The sequence below is a fragment of the Hermetia illucens genome, chromosome 1 (assembly GCF_905115235.1).
Source record: "Hermetia illucens chromosome 1, iHerIll2.2.curated.20191125, whole genome shotgun sequence".
Lineage (NCBI taxonomy): Eukaryota > Metazoa > Arthropoda > Insecta > Diptera > Stratiomyidae > Hermetia > Hermetia illucens.
The window spans coordinates 121,823,943-121,844,745 of NC_051849.1; the positions used below are offsets into that span (position 1 = coordinate 121,823,943).

Here is a 20,803-nt window from a genome sequence, read left to right on the forward strand (position 1 = left end):
ACGGAAAGACACCCCACAAACTGGTCATTTATTAGTCCCTAGTGGGGCGGGCACTTAGTGTTTGATCCATTTAGAAGAAGTTCGACGATCCTCCGATCTCCTCCGAAAGCAACGTTGATGAAGGAAGGAAATCGGGGAAGCTCCCGGAAGGCTAATAAATAGTGTCAGAATATGGACGAATCATCGTTCGCCCTACTCGGAGAAAAAACAGTATAGTTTTCCGAATTCATAAAGAACAAACACAATGTGAGCCAGGCCATAAAAAGCATGGTCCGTACCAGACGTGTACTGTACAATAATGCTAAGGACGAAAAAATGCCTCGAAGAAATCAAGCGTTACCCAGGCAACACAAGTAAAACTCCCTGAAAATCTAAAAGGCGCTAAGCTTGACAAGAGGAGTAGAGAGGACGCGAACGATTTTTTTCGGATCCTCGCAGGACGTGAAAAGGCAAAAAGTTCTCTCAAAGTTCTCTCTCGGCAAAGGGGAAGGTAAAGTTTCCAATCGACCCAAGGGAGGTAAAGCCCCAAAAAGGAACCAAGGAAGCATGAATCAAGATTGGCGGAAAGAAAAATGCGATAAAAAAAAGAAGATTACGGCCCTCTCCAAAAAGATGATATGACTTATGCTGAGATCTTCAAGATCAAAACTGATCCTGAGCTGATGGACCTTGGGAGAAAACGTCAGCCGAATCAGACCTTCCCAAAAGGAGATGTGATGCTGGAACTATCTTCTTTTTCTACCATAGATATTGCGCTTATAGATTTATTTTGTTGAGCGAGATTTTATCCAAAACGGTCATGGTATCGCTCAAGAAGAACAAGTACGGGCCAGAAAGCGGGAGATTGTTATATGATACAATGTAAGGACATTGATGAAATCACGACCAAGGATACCCGCGACGCCTTAGAAAAGCAGTTTGGACCACTTCGCTTGCAAGATTCCGCAATCAGAGGACTGAGGAAGGCATACGGAGGTATCCAAACGGCAACTATAAGCTTATTAGCTGAAGCAGCGTTCGAACTGTGGGCGGCTGATAAAGTAAAAATAGGTTCGGTCGCTTGCCAACGCAGGGAGCCAATGTCCCTCAATAATAACTGCAACCCAGCTCAAGACCTTCTCTCGCAGACCATCTATTAGGAGGGAATAGAAGCTGCCATAATCAGTGAGCCTTATCGCAATAATAAGCGGTGCTTGGTCTGCCAATGCGTGTGGAAATCAAGCCATTCAAGAAGTGATGGGGTTCCCAGAAGTTGGATTCGTCAGGGCAAAAATAGCTGGTATCTACATATATAGTTGCTATGCTCCACCAAACGCGACGATAGCAAAATTCGAAAGAATGCTAGATATGCTAGTCTTAGATGCAAGAAGTCGAAACCCCAAGATCTTAGCGGGTGATTTCAACGCGTGGGCCGTCGATTGGGGCAGTCGTATTACGAACACCAGGGGCCGTATCGATCTGACTTATGTACCACATTGACGAGCAGAATGGCATGGTTTGTCGCTGAGCATTATACTTATAGCGACCACCAGGCAATTTACCTCCAGATCGAATATGGGTCATGCGGCGATGTGCGTTCCTGCGAAGCTGGAAACCAAGGTTTGTCCGAGCTAGAAGGATCTACAATCTAGAGGAAGACCGGACTTCGACGAAAAACGGCAAGTATATGTGAACCTTCGAGGTAGACTTAAGCAGGCTATACGGACCAGCAAGCGAGAATGCTTCAAGGAACTTTGCGCAGAGGCAGACCAAAGTCCCTGGGGAACAGTGTACAGGATGGTTTGAAGAAGAAGAGAAGGCGAACACCACAACTGACTTGTCCGCATCTTCTGCTCGATATCGTGATGGCGCTCTCCCTCCACATAAAGGGGAGCGCAAACAACACAAGCAAGCTTTGGACCTCTACACCATACCTGCGGTAACTAAGGAGAAACTTGTGCAAAATTTGCCGGAGAATTGTTAATAAAAAAGCACCCGGGCTGGATGTTGTTCCCAACTGGTTTATCAGCGTATTTGAAACATGCATGGTAGAAAGAGTTTTCCCCGACCGGTGGAAGAGGCAAAAACTAGTTTTGCTTCCGAAGCCGAATAAGCACCCAGGATATCATACCGACCGATTTGCCTTATCGACACGGTAGGAAAGATGCTCGAAAGGGCCATAGATTGCTCCCTATCATTGAATATAAGGATGGCCTATCGGAGCGACAATTTGGATTTCGACAAGCCCACTCAGCGATCGACGCCGCAACTATCAGCGTATCATTAGCATGGATGATGCCAACATTGGAGGCCCAAGATACAGTCGCAAATTACTTGTAGCCGGAGTGGTTCGCTCCACACTATTATACGCGGCACCAGTTTGGGAGGAAGCATTAGTGTGTGACAGTAATCGGAATGTAAATATGACTTTAGGTGGTCAAAGGGTAGTATAGGTCCCAGGACGAAACATGGATTGGTACCCACGATGGAGCATAAAACCTAGGAAATGCCTGCTGAACCAACACCAACAGCTCTACTACCAAACCCTATCTCCACCTCCACGTGGTGACCGCTGCGAGCTCTTTCATAACGAAAAGCTGCAGACGGAGAAGGATGAAGGCCAGTCTCCCGCGCCTAAAAACGGGACAAATTGTACCAGCTGGTCCTCCAGGTTGGGGGTTGGGTAGGGCTGACAACCCTACACGGAAAACCGATGTTACGAAGCCACGAAAGGAGCCTCGGACAGGATGGATCTTACAACGACGAACCCGACAACGAATTAACGATTCGAGCATTTTCTCATGGAACGTGCGCTCCCTGTACAGAGATAAAGCTGATAAGCAGCTAGCCGATACCCTGTCCCAATATAAGGCGGATACAACAGCGTAACAGGAGATGCGATGGACAGGGACCGGTTTCCTGGAGAAGAGCCACTACACCATATATTATAGCGGTCATCCAGTAAACCATGTGCTCGGAGTAGGTTTCTTAGTTAGCCAAAAAATGAAACCTACTGTTACCGGCTTTGAAAATATAAGCGAACGGCTATGCACTCTGCGTTTGCGAGGCAAGTTTAGAAATATAAGCCTTATTAACGTTCACGCCCCTACAGAGGAGACTGCGGAGACGGAGAAGGATACCTTCTACGAGGCAGTAGAACAAACCCTAGAAGCCTGTCCCAGATATGATATTAAAATCATACTTGGGGATTTTAACAGCCAAGTAGGGAAGGAGCCCGTATTCAGGCGATACGCTGGCTCCCATAGCTTACACGAAAAAACGAATGATAACGGACTGCGGATTATTCAATTAGCAGTGTCACACGAAATGGTTGGTGGAAGTACCTGGTTTGCGCGGAAAGCGGTCCACAAACATACGTGGGCCTCTCCAGACGGGACCACTTTCAACCAAATTGACCACATGTTGATCGAGCGCCGCCACCTCTCAGCCTTGATGAATGTCAGAACATATAGGGGAGCCAATATAGACAATACCACCTAGAATCCCCTCTAAGAATCAGGTGAGAGTGAACACTGAAGCCATCCACAACACAGTCCTCCTCGACACCTATAAGAGGGAAATGGATGCCGCAATAACCGCAGTCAACAGAGGACCTGGAGATGAAGCATCAACAAATGATCTTCACAATCACCTGAAGAACGTTATCATGGATACGGCCACAAACATACTTGGCCCCAGCCGCAAAAGGAGTCGAAACGGCTGGTTTGACGATGAATGTAAGCTAGCAACGGAACGGAAGAATGCCGCATACTGAGTAATGTTGCATTCTCAAAGAACGCGGGCACGCGCAGAGACTTGTCACGAACTCCGTCGAGCGGAGAAGCGACTTCACAGGCGGAAAAAGGAAGCCTGGGAGAACCAACAAGTCTGTGAACTAGAAAAGTACAGGGATCAACCGCACCAGGCGCGGAAGTTTTACAAACAAGTCAGCAGGATGAAGCATTATACACCTCGATGCTCATCCTGCCGAGACAAAGAGGAAAATCTGATTTCCGACAGAATGGGCATATTGGAGCGATGGGTTGAGTACTTTGATGAACTACTGAACAACCAGAACATCGGCGAGTTAGAGATCCCGCCAACTGAAGACGACGGACAAATACTGCCACCACCAAGTTTAGGAGAAACAGTCCGTGCAATTCATCGGCTAAAAAATCATAAATCGCCAGGAACCGATGGAATTACAGCCGAATTGGTTAAATATGGAGGCCACCAGTTACACCAAGTGGTTCATCAACTTGTGCTCAAAGGTATGGGACAGCGAATCAACGCCTGACGATTGGCAACGAGGCATTATCTGTCTCATACAGAACAAGTCGGGACACCGGAAGCTAGACGCTTCAGGTATGAAAGGTTTTGTGTATTTCTTTTATAAAGAGATTTGGATATGTATTTGTCCCATTAGCATGTAGCACGTAAAATATGCATATATTATGTGAAAATAGCCACTTTCAAGTCATATTGACATTCATAGTCTTGAATTTGCACAGGAGCGACAGCTTTGACCTAGTATAACTTTGTTACTAATGGTGCGATTTTCACCAAATTTGGTGGGATCATGCTCTATACTATAGCTTACATTCTTGTACTTGGATTCTAGGGTGAACTTAAGGGGGGTTTTCCTGTCAATTACTAAAAATTATAGTAATATACTATTATTAACTTTATTTGAACAGGTATCGGTATGGAAGGTATTTCGGAGCCTAGGCACCATACGGTGGCAGCCTCTTGATTTTTTCCAGATTTTTCGGTTGGGTAGTTCCTGAGAATGGGTTCGTTAAAAAAATGACCATTTTCAACCCCCCGCACTCCCCACCTTTTCAACAAAAGTTAAAACTAAGACCGGCTTCGAAAAGTACTAACCGAGACCTTTAATTTGATACCCAACATGACTATATTTGATGAAAAAGAAATTTACACCCTCCTTTTACATGTATGGGGACTCCCCCTTAAATTCATCGTAAAAGGATGTAACTGACTATATGCGTGAGCATTCACAGTTCCCACCTTTCTACCAAATTTGGTGTCAATCGCTATAACCGTCTCCGAGAAAAATGCGTGTGACGGAAAGACAGACAGACAGTAAACCGATTTTAAAAGGTTTTACGTTTACACAAAACCTTAAAATGGGAGATATCACACAGTGCAGCAATTATAGAGGTATCACATTGCTGAGTACCATCTATAAGATACTCTCCACTATCTTGCTAGGCCGGATAGCCCCATACGCCCAGAACATTATTGGCCCATACCAAAGAGGCTTCACTCCAGGCAAATCAGCAACAGATCAGATTTTCTCTCTGCGGTAAGCAATGGAAAAACTGTTGAAATATGGAGAACAGTTGCACCATCTGTTCATCGACTTTAAAGCCGCCTATGATAGCATAGCCAGGGTAAAACTGTACACGGCCATGAGAGAATTCGATATCCCCACGAAATTAATTAGACTGACTAGGCTGACCCTAACCAATGTGCGAGCCCAGATAAAAGCAACAGGATCACTCTCAAGACCATTCGACATCAACAACGGTCTACGACAAAGGGATGCCCTATCATGCGTCCTCTTTAACCTGGTCCTCGAGAAAGTGATCCGTGATGTTGAGGTAAATGCAAGAGGTACGATCCTCTTCAAGTCCACCCAACTACTGGCCTATGCTGACGATATCGACATCATGGGAAGAACCATCCGAGACGTATAAACTGCTTCATCCAGATCGAGCAGGCGGCAATTGGGGCGAGATCTTGGACTGCACATCAATGGAGGAAAGACAAAATATATGGTGGCAACGTCAGCACCGAAGACGAATCAACCAACAACATCAAACCGCACTGGTCAAACACAAACACGAACAAGAATAAGGATAGGAGAATACAACTTTGGGACCGTTGACAATTTCTCCTATCTAGGGTCGAAAATCACAAGCGATAACAGCTACGATGATGAAATCCGCGCACGGTTGTTGTCAGCCAACAGAGCCTATTTCAGCTTACAAAGACTGTTCCGCTCGAAACGTCTCACCATAGGGTCAAAGCTCTTACTGTACAAGACTATGATCTTGCCAGTCCTCATGTATTCCTCGGAAATTTGGATTCTTAGCAAGAAAAATTGCGAACTCTTGGCCGCGTTCGAGAAGAATCCTCCGAAGAATTTTTGGCCCCCTACATGAGGATGGAAGATTCCGTGGCCTACACAATGACGAAATCTATGAGCGATACGATGAACGTCCGGTTGTGGATAAAATCCGGCTCAATAGGTTACGGTGAGCGGGTCACTTAATCCATATGGATGAGGATGATCCCACCCGGAAAGTCTATAAGGGCAATATCTATGGTAGAAAAAGAAGACGAGGCAGACCCTGCCTAAGATGGAGCGATGGCGTAGGTCAGGACGCCAGACACCTTTTAGGGATATCGAATTTGTTGGACCTCGGCGCAAAACCGGGCTGTCTGCAGTTCCTTATTAAGGCAGGCCTAGACCGGATATCGGTTGTTGCGCCGTTGATGATGATGATGATGGGGGGAAAACGGTTTGAGCGACAAGGAGGGCGGTGAGCGTACACAGCCGATTTTGCGGACACCCATGGCCTTGTAATTATGAAAACATGATTTATTAAACGATTGTCTCATCTTCTCAAATTTTATATCGGGAATTGATTGCCGTCTTGCGAATCAGGCCCCACCAATGGAGAAACGCGTTATGAAATTGCTTCAGGCATTAGCGCAACCTGGATGAAGTGGTGTTCCACAATTCGCGCGCATTCGATGGTACGCTGTCGTACGGAAGGTCGCGGTTCAAATCTCACTGGCGGCAGTGGAATTTGTATCGTGATTTGACGTCGGATACCAGTTGACTCAGCTGTGAATGAGTACCTGAGTCAAATCAGGGTAATAATCTCGGGCGAGCGCAATGCTGACCACATTGCCTCCTAGTGTACCGTTACGGTCTTGAATGAAGTGCTCTAACACACTTCAAGGCTCTGATCCAATATGGATTGTTGCGCCAATGATTATTATTATTATTATTATTCGATGGTATGATCATGTAATTCATGCTAACGAGAATTCACTTCTTAATTGGTTTGGACATCGAAGTCGATGGTAAGCGACCAAAAGCCCGACGAAACAACAGTGGCTGGATGGAAATTTTGAAGGCTTCGGGACCACATTCAGATCAATCCTTTATGAAAATAAACGAGCCGACCCCGCTTGTGAACGGGACATTTTTACCCCTCACCCACGCACTTTGCAATTTATTTCGAGACTAATATCTGTTTGTGAAAGCACTGATTGATACCTTTCATTCGATACGCCACACACACACACTTTTGTAAAAAAAAATTTATGTCGCCCATTGTATGTCCGCCAAATTGCGTTCGAATCGGTGTAGCCGTTTTGGAGAAAAGTATGGGTAGCAGACGGACAGATGGTAAACTGAATTTAAATAAGCTTTCGTTTTATACAAAACTTTAATAAAAACAAGTCGGAATACCGAAAACAGGACGCTTCGTGTATAAAGGTTTTGTGTTCATTCTATATGAGAAACTTTCTATGCACGTTTTGCTCGTCGTAAATATACATTGCCCATTACCGCATACTGAAACTACTAAAACAATTGTCGCGAAATTTGGTGAGAGCGATGTGTTTAAGGAGAGCTCACCATACGTGTGAAGAGGCTATAACTTTTTCCACAGAATATGGTCGGTATGAAAGAGCTCCATTGATTATTTTCGAAACTGATAATATTTTTGATACCGGGCAAAACCTAGTGGAGTAAGGGCTTAAAATGTATAACCTAATGGAGTGAGGGCCCAAAATGTGTAACAAGTTTCGTTCTCAATCCTCTCTCTATCCAACCCATAAATCCGCAAAAAAAAGAACAACAATGGGGCATCAATACGAAATCTAATTTTTAAAATGCATCCCATTCCGATCTCTGGTTAAATAAAGTTAGTAATAGTATATTTATATATTTTACAATTGAAAAAGTACACCCTGGAAGTACAAAATTTGATGCGATTATAAATAACATATTGCATAATTTTGGATAGATTGACAAAAATCCAGCTATTATTAACAAAGAAGCTGAAAATCGTCTATTTCCCATGAATTTATCGCACTGGAAGGCGAAATACATATGTATATCAAGGAATATTTTGAATTAAAGGTATACGCGAAGGGGAAAACGTCAATAGAGAATTTCTCACACAAGATAAAACAAAACCTTTATACCCGAAGCGCCCAGTTTCCGGTATTCCGACTTGTTTAGAAATAAAATGAGCATCTATTATGGAGAGAAAATACTTCCAATCATCTTTTAAATAGAATCATCAACAAATGCAAAACCGGAAGGTCGGTGTTTTAGGTATGAAAGATTTTGCGTATTTCTCCTATGATAGTCGGTTGCAGAACTGTTCAACTTGCATGTAGCTCGTAATGTATATACATTTAGCATGCCAGACTACTCGCTTTAGTGTGATATTGATACTTACTTGGGGATACCACACTATATACTGCGGTCTATATTAGTGCGACTTCCCCAAAAGGCAAACGTTAATTTACTACAACTTTGTTAGTAATAGTAGGATTTTCACCAAACTTAACAGAATGCTTTGCACCATAGACTATATTAGTAGAAATTTTAATGATTCTGTGATGGGCTTAAGGGGGGTTCCATCCAATTTCGCAAAAAAGAAGTAATATACAACCTTATTTTGAGTAGCTATCGCTATGAGGACTAGATATTTTATAAGAGCAACTTCGTGATTTTTTCAGATTTTTCGTTTAAGCAGATTCTGAGAACGATCCTGTGAAATAAATGCCAGATTTCCAGGCCCTGCACTACCCTGCTTTGCAACGAAAGTCAAAACTAATAATGAAGCAATTTGTCCCCACTTTTTTCCACCGTGAATTTTATATATATATAAAGTAGAACTGTACTGTACCGTACGCCAAAAAATACACATAGATATGTACATAAATTGAATACCGCTGGTACTAACATATACATATAATATCCTTGTGAATTGGTTTCTAACAGTAAACTTTTTGAAGCCATAAAATTAAAACTAAAAGCTTCCCACGTGGACCGCCGCGCCGTTCATATTAGTTTACTTTATATAATGATGAAGTCATACCATCTTAGAGTTCAATAAATTCACGTGAAATACAAAATAATAGTTGAATTGCCTTCAAATTTTTCCGAATTAGTTCCTACAGTAAGATCATGATGACAGTTTCACCCGTTTCCGGGTTAATCGGGTGCGAAAGGCAGACATTGAATCAATTTTAATAAGGTTTAGCTTTACACAAAACCTTGGAAGGTGTTATATATCTACCAACAAAGGACCGCGATTCCAGTGTTATCATTCCCGAGTCACCGTGAGTACCTTAGGCTACGAACTATCAGCCGCCCCTCGACTGGGGAGATGGCGCATAATATCATTTATATGGTGCATTTCATTACTATAGGACTACCCTTGCATTGGCTGGTTCAAGGGTTGACTGTAATGAGATCTAATTGAAATTTTTCGTTTTTGAAAGACATGCTAAAATTCTTGACAACCTTACTACATCAAATGTTAGAAAAAATAACGGGAAAGTGATAAATATAGGAATTTCGACTGTTTCATAATTATAGGACCACTTTTAGAAACAACAAATTTATCGATGAAAAATCCAACGACTTATAGATGTTTTACTAATAATTTGCGAGCTTTTCAGCGGAACTAATATCAGATTTTATATCATTATATTTCGATAGTGTTCTGTGCTGAATATAAGTTTTATCAATGCGAACGTCAACTTAACAAACAATTATCTCTTTATAATTAATACGATAGTTCGGAATTACAATATTTAGATAAAGATAATTTAGAAAGTGTGCATCCAATGAGTTAACTGGCAATTCAAAGTTTGTTTTTTATTTAATTTAAATTTAAAATTATTTGCTAATAATAATCTTCAGATCAATTTTATATATATACATAGTTAAAAAAGCACGAACGCTATATTCATAGATATTTATAAACGCTATACATATATATATATATATATATATATATATATATATATAACGACGGACAATATGAAGCAGGCTTGGAGACAAGCGATTATCGTTGCAACTTGTGCTATAGTCCGAAGAGTCCTCTCCGGTAACAATCTGACCTAGTAGGCTTCAGTCTTCATTCGTACTGTCTTCCATTTTAGATTTATGCCTCTGTAGTTTATAACCACCGCGTCACTGCTTGAAACGATTGCGACAATCGGAATGTAGGAACAAATTTACACATGGTCGCACATACTGCGTTGAAACGCATCATCGATGTGATGCGAACCTTGGGATGTTGCATTTAGCCCATCGTTAGGTTGGTCGCCCCTCGGTCCGGTTGGGCAAGAGGGTTCGTGGGCTTTTTAAACTATATATATATATATAAAATATTATATATGCCTTGAATTTCCATTACTCCATAATATACAAAATTTGAAGTGGTATTTCTCCTATTCTACTCAGAGTTAAGTTTCTTACTTGATATTCTCTCAAGGAATGTTTCAATAAGAACGGGACTGGAGTTACGACATTGGTTGAAGATAGGGTATTGCCTTTTGGTTGAATACTCTCAGCTATGGCAGCGGCATCATTTATCAAATCATTATCTGCCTGTAAATGGTGAAAAACGTGAATAATTTTTTCGAAGAGTATAATTATATATTTAGTATAAGATTAATTTTGAAATTGTGAATCAGACAAATGCCTCGCTAATGCGAACATCCTTACAGATAAACCAAACCAAAAATAGGTCTGATCAATCGTCAGTGACATATTTTCATCATAATTTGATTATTGGAATAATTAAATTTACGGAAGGATGACTTTTGACAATGTTGAAAATACGAACCTCTGATTGACTACCTTGTTCAGTATGTAACAAACTTTCAAGAGTCCCTCCATTATTTTCACTTTCTTCATCGGAAGATGATTCATCCGAGAAAAACTCCTCGCTATTAGTGGAAAGGTTACTGGAATCAGCTGTGGAAATATAAATCATTAAATGAATGATTTTTATGAGATAAAAGTGACCTACATTTTTCATTATCATCTAATTCCTCATCATCAGAGTCAATTTCCATTTGCTCTTTATCTATTCTAGTCAGGCCTTTGTACTTGGCTAATAAGTCATCCAAGCTCATTTCATTTTCCGCCTGTAATATTTTTGAAATAAATTTAATGAATGTACGATCCACCTGGTAAAAATAAATCCATACGTTTAATTCTTCTAGTTCTTTTTTATGATCAACATCCATTTCTTCACCCTCCTGCTCTTTAATGGTGTCCTCACAATCTGAGCTATTTTCATTCGCTTCAAATTCTTCATCGTTATCCGATGACAAACTGGAATCTAAAGAAATTTTGATGCGATTCTCGAGATAATTCTTCGGTAATGCTTTCAGGAAATCATCTATATCCATTGTAGACTCTCTCTGCAGTGCAGCAACTTCCTCGTTCACATTTACGGCTTCAGCTTCTGCTTTAGCTATAGTCTCCTCATCATCTTCAGACATTTCATTTGTCGGACAAAATTCTTCTAGAATAGTGATTTTTGTTTTTAAATGCAATCAATTCATTTTATAGGTTTTGCAAGTCAAATTCAAAGCTTTCATAACCAAATCCATAAAAAAGCATCAAAATTTGGAAGAAATTAATTATTTTCCCCAGATTTTATAATATAGCAAAAATTTTGAATTCTGAATGGACAAATTTTGATTTATAAAAATGGAAAATACGAAATTTAGTTGCAAAAATTATGAATTTGTCATTTATTTAAAATATAAAATCAGACAAATGCCTCGCAAAAGCGAACATCCTTAAAGATTGTCTCAATCAAAAATAGAAGAAGTCAATCATCAGTGACATTGTATCATCATCGTAAGAAAAGAACCTGATATAATTTGAGCCACAAATTAATATTGGCTACCTACCATCCGAAAATTGTTGATGTTTTGGTGATGATATTTGACTTGATGTAATACTGGGGGCGGTGCTTGTACCAACCACGGTTCTATTCATTCCTTCAGCTAACTGTTGGGAAAATTTTTCAGTCTGATCCACAATGAAGCTTAAATGCTGATCAAGTGCTTTTTTTCTTTTTTCCTCTAACTTTGTTTGATGTTTGTACTCTACAAGCTTTTCAACATTCGACCAGAATAACTTAACTTCCTTCGCGATGAATGCTGCCACACGTTTCAAATGAATTTCTTGCGCTTTTTCAGCCTTTTGCACTGCACTGACTTTGTCTTGGAAGTATTTTTGAACCATCCGGGCACATTTTTTCGCTGCACTTTTTTTCCACTTCCTTTCTTGTGCAAAGTCTGCTGCTAACCAAACCATTTCTTCCAATAAATAATCCCAATGTGCTTTGGGTCGTGAAGGCTCCTGCAACTTTGGTAAACGTTTTTCTGTCCATAATCCTTCACGTTGCAACTCAGATATTCGTTGCATCACGTAAACTTCTTGTTTCGCCTTAACCGAAAAATGATCTTGACTTCCGATAACAGTACCAGTATTAACACTATTTGCGCTTTGTGGATTAACATTCCCTGCTACTAATGACGACTGCTGCTTATCTATTCCAAGTACAGTAGAAGCATCTGGTGAAATTGGAGTTCCTCCTTGAAAAGTTTAAAATAATATCTTCCTATCAATAAATTTTTGAATTTGTCTATCGATTATATTTTTTATTTGATATTTATATAAATAAAACACGTTCAGTTCAAGCAAATGATTTGCAAAAGATGGACAGCGGGAGAAAATTAGCATAATGCATTCCCAATCATGCTGGATCAAAAGCACAGTTGCTATACGAGCTTTGTTTTTTATCCGAGCAAAAAAACCAGGACAATTTACTGTATACCATATGTAGTATGTCGAAATACTTTTGGATTATCATCTGGAACGCTACTTAAAGGACGTGCCGAAGCGAAAAAAATCGCAGTACGCATTAAATCGGTAATCGTTACTTATAGAATACATGCAGAAATACACTTATTTTTACATTACTGCGAAAGATTGCTATTTTAGTTCATGCACACACTAAAAAGCAGCCATTTTATACTTAAAAATTGTAAAGAAATAATAATATACACTGCCGGCCAAAAGTTTAAACCATTTGTAAATATCTTTGTCGCCAACAAAATATTTGAAAAGTACAAAAAGCTAATTTGAACACTGAATATTTTATTGTTATTAAAGGATTTCTAAAAGTCATTCTTTTCGTAAATTTTAGAGTTACCATCCTATACAGACCTATTGTTTCAAAACTTCAATGCCGTGCAAACACCAGATGATAAATTAAATCATTGTAATATTTTTATGAACTGCCCATTATTAATTATTTTGATTGTGCTTCGTGCTAACCGAAATTCAGGATTGTTTAATCTTCCTAAAACATATTTGTTGCCAGAGTTTTTTTGGAGTTAATCTCTCCCTATCTTGGTTAATCTGAGCTCGTCGTTCTTAAAATGAGAAAAGTGAGTGAAATTAACAGTGAAACTCATGTTGCCATAACGAAGGCAAATCTGAACGTGCGAATGTCTGTCAACGCAAGCTGTCGGGGACTTGCGTTCATAACAATAACCCGATAGAAGAAGACTTACTGTAATTAAGATAGTTCGCGATCGTGAAGGCCGGGGACTACCACTTCTAGCGAGGATTCTTTCATCGCCGTTACCAGCAAGAGGATAGACGCCTAACGCGAATCCGCGCAGAACTGAACAAATGCAGATCTAAACCATGCTGATGCAGTTTTTGTCCATCCTCGCAAGAAGACATGTGGAAAGCTTTACAAGAAAGCTGGAAAATATTTCACAACATGCAATCGACAAATTGATTGCTCGTATGCCGAGAAAAAGTAATAAAATGCAAGGGGAGGGTTTTCTGATGAAAAATTTGTTTAAAATATGAACGGCATTTTGAATAAATATTTTAAGTAATAATTACACCTCCTCCTTTATATTTTGAGATTTGTTTCACTTTTCTTTACAACAAGTAGGTGGTCTCAAATTTTTGGCCAGCAGTGTATATAACCAATGAATGGAAAGCTCTTCCGCATTGTGCCTTCCGATTCCGTAATCTTTTTTTTTTTTTGAAATTTGATATGAATTGTGATTCTTTGAAACCCTAAGTTTACAGCGGCATGAAGTTCAAGAAGCAAGTATCAAACTTGATCAGTATCTTACTGAAGTCAACTCAACTCAGTCAGGTTTCAACCAAACGTTTGTCTCATCCTTGGGAAGAAATTCTTGGTTGGAAATGGAAGTACACTCAACGAAAACCGCGAGCATAAACTTGATACGAAATTTCAACGTCCGAGGTTTTTTTCTATTTCAAGAAAATCTTCGTAAACCTGAACTCGATGCAGCTTTTTTATAAAAATTTCTTGCAATGTCCATTTAGACTGGAGTTAGGGGGTTATTCCCTTGGAGAACATGATGATCAACAGTGAAACTTTTGGACGTTCTTACTAAGAATCGGGAGCACATCTGCAAGGACCGTACAAAATCCCAAGTCCTGGTGGAATTTGTCAAGACGGCCTAATATACTATACATCCGGACTGTTTGATTTTATCACTTCAGCTGGCCTCACGACCGCGAACGTAGAGTGCGTTCCCACGTTCTTGGAGCGAAGAAGAAGTGAAGTAATTGATCTAACAATCTGCACTTCAAAGTTTTTTGAGTTGATTAGAAACTGGCGAGTGCTAGATGAAGTTTCACACTCAGATCACCGTTACTTAGAATTTAATCTAACTATCGCAGGCGAACAACCTGTGACATAAAGGCAGAAACCTAGGAAAACGGATTGGACGATGTTCAATGAACTTCTTGGCAACAAAGTTGAGTTCCCTATGCGACTAAGGACTCCTTTGCCGGCAGAAGATCAATTGAAAAATCTGAATCGAACACTTTTAGAGTGCTTTGAAGAAGCTTATTCTATTCCCCGCGGCCAAGAACTCTAAGGACGGCAACCTGGATGATTGACGAGCGGTTGAAGGACAGGCGCATTGCAATGTGTAGCGATAGTCAAGTTGCATTGAGGGCATTGACTAGCACTTTGATGACTTCAAAAATCGTTCAGGAATTTAGAAATCGATTGAATTCCGTTTCTAGATCCAATACGATGCATTTACTCTGGGTAACTGGTCATTGTGGTGTAGAGTGAAAAGAAATCTCAGATGCCTTAGCAAGAGGGCTTGCGCTTTCCCCATACCCGAACTGGAACCAGCAATTGGACCAGCGACATACTGCAAAATTTATCCTATCGAAAAGTAGGAAGACTTGCAGAAGTATTGTGGGTATGGGCTATGTTCAGAATAGGAATTATCCAAGATGATACCTGTCCCTCCTGTAATGAGGAAGCGGAATACACGGAACATTTTCTATGTGAGTGCCTCGCCTATGGGCGCATCAGACATCAGATTTTTGGCGCTGATTTGCTTCAACTGCAGCGGGAACCGTCACATCCGCTAACGGAAATCCTGCGATACATAAACGAATCCGGGATATCCCGTTAGACGGGGGAATCGAGTACAATGGACCACTAAGGTTTGAGTGTGCTTAGAGGCTTTGCCGCTTCCCCACCTCAAACACATACACACAATATACATACCTTTTAAAACATGTATCGTCAATTAATGGACATACAAAACATTTCAACGCCGACCATCCTAATGTGCTCTTATTTTCCTCTTCAACGAATCCTTCGATTGATTTGTAATATTGAAACTTGCTGACATAACATTTTAGTTTTGACCTGAGTGGTAAAAGATGACTGACGAAATTCCCAAATATGTAATAAACAATTGGGAAATTGGAAACTAGTCGCTTCATGAATAAAAGTTGTGTTCCTCTATGTGAGGAACGATGAGTGCATGATAGTACTGTGTACATAGTTAAAAATTCGATTGAGCTCTATTTTTTGAAAAGCCATTTGGACAAATAATTTGATCTGGAGAGCAATGTATTGGTAATAGTTAGACTCACACGCATCACACTAGAAGTATTAAAATGTAACTTTACAAAAAAAAAAAGTAAAAATTAGTTTGCTGCTGAAATAAATTTTTTTGTAGGAATCATATAAAAATTAAGGTTTATTTGTCGTATCTTCAAAAGAATCCCCTTAAAATCACTCTCTGGGCTCCCTCGGAGATCCCCTTGGTATGTTAAGAGTCAAAATGATTTTCGAGTGAATTTTCAAACAAGTTTCATTTTCGAAACTCGGCGCTCCACGTGGGAAAGATTTTGTTGATCTTTTATGTAATAATACACGATGGTTTCGCTTATACATTGTTCGTAGTGTATATTCGTTGAACATACCCGATATAATTCGTAGGTAGTAGTTATTTGACGTAAAAGAGGCAACTTCGACATACCATAACTTTCTTAACAATACTGGGGTTTCGATCAAACTTACTGCTTCACATTAGAAGCTATATTACTGTAATTTTACTGAGCTTGGATGATGTTGAGGTGGAGAGGTATAAAGTATAATAATATACTATGGTCACGTAATTCGAGGTAACGAGAATTTACTCGCCAAATTTGGTCTGAAAATCGAAGTTGATGATAAGCGACCAAAAATCCGGCCGAGACAATTGTGGCTTGATAGGCTAAATGGGGATTTCAGGTTTTTGATCAAAAAAAGCCGATGAGCTTTTAGTTGATACCCCACACGACGATATTTTGTGAATCCCTCTTATGAATGGTGCCTTGGGGTAATGGAAACTAAAATCTTAGCTCAAATTAGTGGTATAACACGCTATGTTTATAATAAGAGCCTCTCAACTATATTCCGACCAAGGCTTTGATTGAGAAAAATGACGAAAACGACCGAAACTAGCTAATCCCGATATCGAACGGAGCAGGCTTAAGAAAAAGATTATAAGCAGTAACATCGATGAAAATTACTTTTTTTTAAAAAATAATGAAGACATTTATTTCCATCAATTCGATATTTCGAAATTTGTCCTTACTTATGCTTTTCTATGAAGGATTCGATTGGCAGGTAAATTCCTATATTTATAATTACTTCCGAGATTATGCATAATGAACTTAGAAGGCATTCGCAAATAACGACCACATTGACTATTTACAAATATTATAAATAAACAACAAAATTCGCACAAAATACTTATTGATGTTGGTATCAGAGATTAGGGGGCAACCTACTGTTAACAAACAAATAATAAATCGATTATCGATCGACAATTTGTTTTGATAGAAAAGTACTTCCAGAATACCAGTTTAAGAACTCAAATGGATATTTACTTTCGGTTTCAATTTATAGCGCTTAGAAATTAGTGCGATCTCCCTTTATCTTTGAGATATTTCAAATTACGCAAGTGGGGTCGACGCGCTCAAAATTTGCCGTGGAATAACGGTTTATAAAATTTATAATAAATTTTAAACGATTTTTTTCGCAATAAAGGACATATATATATATTCTATTCTGTATTATATGGGTTCTTTTGAATTTCAGCTCGATAACAGGTAGCAAACAGTGTTTGAAGAGAGATAACTCTTGAAACCAAAAAAGAGGTTTTAAAGAAACCAATTCATTATTTCTGAAGATACGAGTAATGCTAGCTAGTACATATCCACGTAAATTAAGATATTAATTACATTAGATGAAATTGTATTTTGCCGAAAAATACAGTTTCTTCCAATCTACTAAGAAAGGTTGTGTAGCAAAAAAAAAAAAATCGGAAAACCGGAAGCTGAACGCTTTAGGTATGAAAGGTTTCGTGTATTTCTTATATAAAGACATTTGAGTGTGCATTTGCCCCATTAGTACGTAGCACGTAATATATGCACATATTATGCAAGAGTATCCCTTTTTCGGATTATATTCACATTCATAGTCTTGAATTTGTAAAGAACTGACAATTTTGACCTATTGTGGCCTATTGGTAGTAGCATTGTGTGTGTGGCCTACTTGGTAGGATCGTACTCAATGTTTTAGTCTACATTACTGCTACTCGTTGTGATAAGATGAACTTAAGGGGGGTTTTGCAGCCAATCACTAAAAATTATAGTAATACACTTATTACCTTCTTTCACTTTATTTGAAAGGATGTCGATATGTAGAGTATTTCGGAACCTAGACAATACATAGTGGCAGTTTACGAGAATGGGTCCGTTAAAGAGGTGTTCAATTTGAACCCCCCGCACTCCCCACTTTTCCAACAAATATCCAAACTAACTAAATACTAATCGATACTTTTCATTTGATACCCCACATGACTTATATTTGGTGAAACAATTTGTTATTTTGCGCTGAAATCCGTGCTAAACTGCGTTAGCTGGTTTGCCACCTAAGCTCAAACATTAAAAAAATTACTGTTCGTGATGAACGGAAAAAGTAGGATTGGAAGTTTAGACAACTTATCAGACTGTTCTGACAATTATTCAGTGATGATATAATAATTCGGAGGAGAGCTTCTATATTGCCACTAAGATATAGTGATTAAAAGTATGTCAATATTTAGATTATAGTATATTATGTAAACTAAAAGTATAATTTATCATTGACATCATGAAAATAAACATTCTGTTAAATTTACTTATCATATAGCACAAAGCGGATAACTTTGTCTGAAAATACGAGACGCAAAGATACTCCCGTTAGACAGTGTAAACTGAAACAGAAACCGCCCCAGGAAGAGTTTGCTGCTGAGATCCAGTAAAGTGTTAGAAATATTTTTTTCGCGAACCCTAATTTTACGGTGAACGCGAACGAAGTTATAATTCGGAAAGACTATTCTCCTGATTTGCTTCATATTTCTCCTGCATATTTACACATTATCTATTGTATGAACCACATTTTTACCGAAATTTCGCAATGTTTGGGCGCATTTTTTTAAATAGAGGAACGAGTTTTGCTGACCGATTTTCAAAAGTGTACTAAATTGCGAAAAAAAACTATATTTATTGGTTTGGTATTTTGGTTTCAGATGGAATTTTAATAGCGATTTGAAAAAAAATACTCCTCTTGGGTGCTTCAACAGTAGATTGCCTTATTAGGCATCAACATAAGAACAAAATATAATACAATTCTAACAAAAAAATCTGATGAAAAGAGAAAGAAGTATTTTAGCAATTCAAAAAGGTGCTACCTGGCACCAGAGGTACAGAAAAATTTCCTATTGTGGGTGCCACTGGGATTTGACCGAATACCATCCCGTGTCGACCTCCTTGAGGCCTTCCGGGTATATGACCTATGAAGAAAGCATAAAACAACCCTAATAGTTCAATTATTCTGTGAAAATTATTTTTGAAATATATATATATATATTTTCTGTTAATCAAATATTCAGAATTAAATTTTTATACGTGACAAAAGGATATTTTTCGATTTGTCATATAGGTAACAAGTTAAAGTCAAAATGTAAATGACAAATGGGTTGCAAAGTTAATATTTCTAGTGCGACAAAATGATTAGGCCGAGTTTTGCAAACAAAACCTTAAAAAAGAAAGGATGCCCTTTCATTCCGTCACACGACATATTGAAATCTACAACTTTCATTTTCAGGAATCTATGGAAGTCAAATTATTCCGACATGTTCCCTTGAAAAATGGAGATCTCAACCCACCAACCACTTACAAGCAAGCCAATTCTTTTTCGAGTACAAACAGAACGGAAACGAATTATAAGAAATACTTTTAAAACGGTGTTTTCTTTCAGTAATATAAGCAGTTCTTTCCAATGTTATATTGTGTTATTTATTTCGATTATCATAATCATCTCACTTATCATCAATTAAGTAGATAGAATACAGAGAACACTTATGATAGGTGAAAAAAAAGTTGAGTGTAAAAAACTTACAGTGAGTTAAGTAAAAGCGTGCACAGCATGACTCGTAAGGAGTAAATAATACAGGTAGGGGGAACCTCAAAACTTGCTTTTTTAATCAATGTCAGAAAGATACACAAACGGCGATGAACATCGCGTACGCGGATTGTGTCGAAGCTGTGCTTTTTCACAAACACAAAAGAGGCTAACTCATTGAACAAGTTGAGAAACCAAAAACAGTGCTAAATCTATGAAGGGTTTTGTGTTCTCTTGTGTGAGGAACTTTCCATGCATGACAGTTTCATTTGACTCAATCGATGTAGCAATTTTTGAGAAACAGACAGAAAATAAACCAATTTTAATAACATTTCGTTTTACACAAAACTTGAAAAATCGATGGCGTTTTAAAGAGTTGCGCGGATTCAAAAGTTTGTGGTGCGATATGAAAACCGGAAAGTATGAAGAGCAAAATGAAATGAACTGGAAATATCGTACATTCGTGGACATTCGTATGCAAATAATTTGAAACTAGGTTAAAACAAGTCGGGAAACCGGAAGCTGGACGCTTCAGGTACGAAAGGCTTTGTGTATTTCTTAGTACGTAGCACGTAATATACCCATATATTATGTGAGAGTATCCACTTTCGGGTGATATTGACATTCAGTCTTCAATTTTCAAAGAAGCAACAAATTTGAGGTATTATAACTTTGTTAGTAATAGTGCGATTTCCACTAAACTTGTTAAGATCATGCTCTATATTATAGCCTATATCACTGCAAAATTTCATGGTACTAGGATGGACTTAAGGGGGGTTTCTAACCAATTACAAAAAAATGTAGTAATATACTATTATTAACTTTATTTAAACAGATATCGGCATGGAAGGTATTTCGGAGCCCAGGCACCATATACACTCCTTTTCAAAATTATAACCGCACGGCAAAATTCTAAGTTCTATAGT

The 20,803-nt window shown here is 38.9% G+C and overlaps 1 protein-coding gene and 2 non-coding genes across 3 annotated transcripts in view; all 3 read right to left on the reverse strand.

Moving 5' to 3' along the window:
- LOC119648327 (helicase domino) overlaps positions 1 to 20,803 on the reverse strand; it is an 88,153-nt gene that overhangs the window by 41,091 nt on the left and 26,259 nt on the right. The window contains 6 exon segments of the mRNA XM_038050058.1: positions 10,526 to 10,657; positions 10,896 to 11,026; positions 11,082 to 11,199; positions 11,263 to 11,582; positions 11,977 to 12,666; positions 19,165 to 19,266. Coding sequence (XP_037905986.1) covers positions 10,526 to 10,657; positions 10,896 to 11,026; positions 11,082 to 11,199; positions 11,263 to 11,582; positions 11,977 to 12,666; positions 19,165 to 19,266 — 1,493 coding nt within the window.
- LOC119647343 lies at positions 10,733 to 10,836 on the reverse strand. Its single transcript, XR_005248858.1, has one exon. It is a non-coding gene; the product is annotated as a small nucleolar RNA Me28S-Am2589 (small nucleolar RNA).
- Positions 11,825 to 11,928, reverse strand: LOC119647342. Its single transcript, XR_005248857.1, has one exon. It is a non-coding gene; the product is annotated as a small nucleolar RNA Me28S-Am2589 (small nucleolar RNA).